The following is a 1294-nucleotide window of genomic DNA, read 5'->3' on the forward strand; positions in this document are numbered from 1 at the left end:
GGGGGCCCGGGAGGACCTTGAAGGGGGGAAGGCGGCGACAATGTGTGTGTTTCATATATATTTATATATAAATTTGTAAATACAGGTGTATTGTAATATGTTCCCGTCTAAGTACATGTGTATTTTTATGCATTCGTATCTAAATACATGTGTATTTTTATGTGTTTTTAGCTAAATGTACGAATATATGTGTTTTTTTATGTTTTAAGCTATCTATGCTTAGAGACACGCGTGTATTTTCCTAGCAGTGCAGCCCGGTGTGCTCGGATAACTCTCCCCTGCTCCTTGGCAGCCCCTGGGCCACAGCCCTGAGCCGTGTTTTGGTGGCCCGTCCCCAGAACTCGTTCCCCTTTTCGCTTCGTCCCAGGTGCCACCAGGGCGTTCGCCTTTGGCGCGAGTAAAATTGTTTTTTTGGCACAAAGAAGCGTCGCTGAGAGAGAAGTGGGACGTGGCACACGTGCCTGGGAACCACCTGGGGACGCAGAACGAAACGTCCCCTCGTTCTTGAACACCAGCTCGTTGTGTTTCTGCTCTGCCCCGGCGCCAGCCTGGGGGGTCTGAGCCCAAAATTGAGGTGGGTTTGTGCCCCAGGTGGTGGGTCCCATCCCTCCTTGGTTCCTCCCGCTCCTCTGGGAGCTGGCATGGGGAGGATGGTTAAGCTCACCTCCCCGTTTGGTGAGGAGGGGTTTGGAGCGCTCCACCCATTGGCTAGGGAGGAATTTGGGAATAATTCTCTGTCTTTGGAACACCAGGTGCTTCTCCTGACGCACTCCCTATCTCCTAGGTCAGCATGATCCCGGGGCACGGGCCGGTGACCCAGGCGGTGCTGGGGACCTTCCTCACGTGGGGGCTGACGGCGGCTGGCTCGGCGCTGGTGTTCGTGTTTTCCAGCGGGCAGGTGGGTGCCCGGATCCTCCGGCCCCGGGAAGCGAGCGAGGTTTCCGTTTTGTAACGAGTAAAATTAATTTCAGGAAATATCAAGAGAGGTGGAAGACTTTGGGGAGCCAAAAAGCATTTAATTTAGAATGATAAACACGAGGGAGCAATGCTCGCTTCTTCTAATCTTAATAGTAATTTTATTTTTTTTTAAATAGCTCACTATTATCGCTTGTAATCTGTCGCAGGTGACTTTTTATAGGATGGGGGGAGGATGGAGGGCAGCGCTGCGCTCGCGAGTGGGTTTGCCTGGTCCCGAGTGTGGGGGACTTGGCTTTGCCCCTGGGACGTCCTGGGGCAGGAGGAGGAAAAAAATCCAGCTCGTTTCTCTCCTGTGTGTCAACACAGGAGAGGAGAA

General features: G+C 52.6%; 1 protein-coding gene across 1 annotated transcript in view; it reads left to right on the forward strand.

Annotated features, from left to right (window-relative positions):
* Positions 1 to 784: 784 nt before the first annotated feature.
* Positions 785 to 1294, forward strand: part of LOC104280230 (zinc transporter ZIP11-like) — a gene marked incomplete at both ends in the record, with an annotated part of 23436 nt that continues 22926 nt past the window's right edge. The window contains one exon of the mRNA XM_009877809.1: positions 785 to 898. Coding sequence (XP_009876111.1) covers positions 785 to 898 — 114 coding nt within the window. The remainder of the gene's footprint in view (positions 899 to 1294) is intronic.

The sequence above is a fragment of the Apaloderma vittatum genome, unplaced genomic scaffold (genome assembly GCF_000703405.1).
Source record: "Apaloderma vittatum isolate BGI_N311 unplaced genomic scaffold, ASM70340v1 scaffold29171, whole genome shotgun sequence".
NCBI lineage: Eukaryota > Metazoa > Chordata > Aves > Trogoniformes > Trogonidae > Apaloderma > Apaloderma vittatum.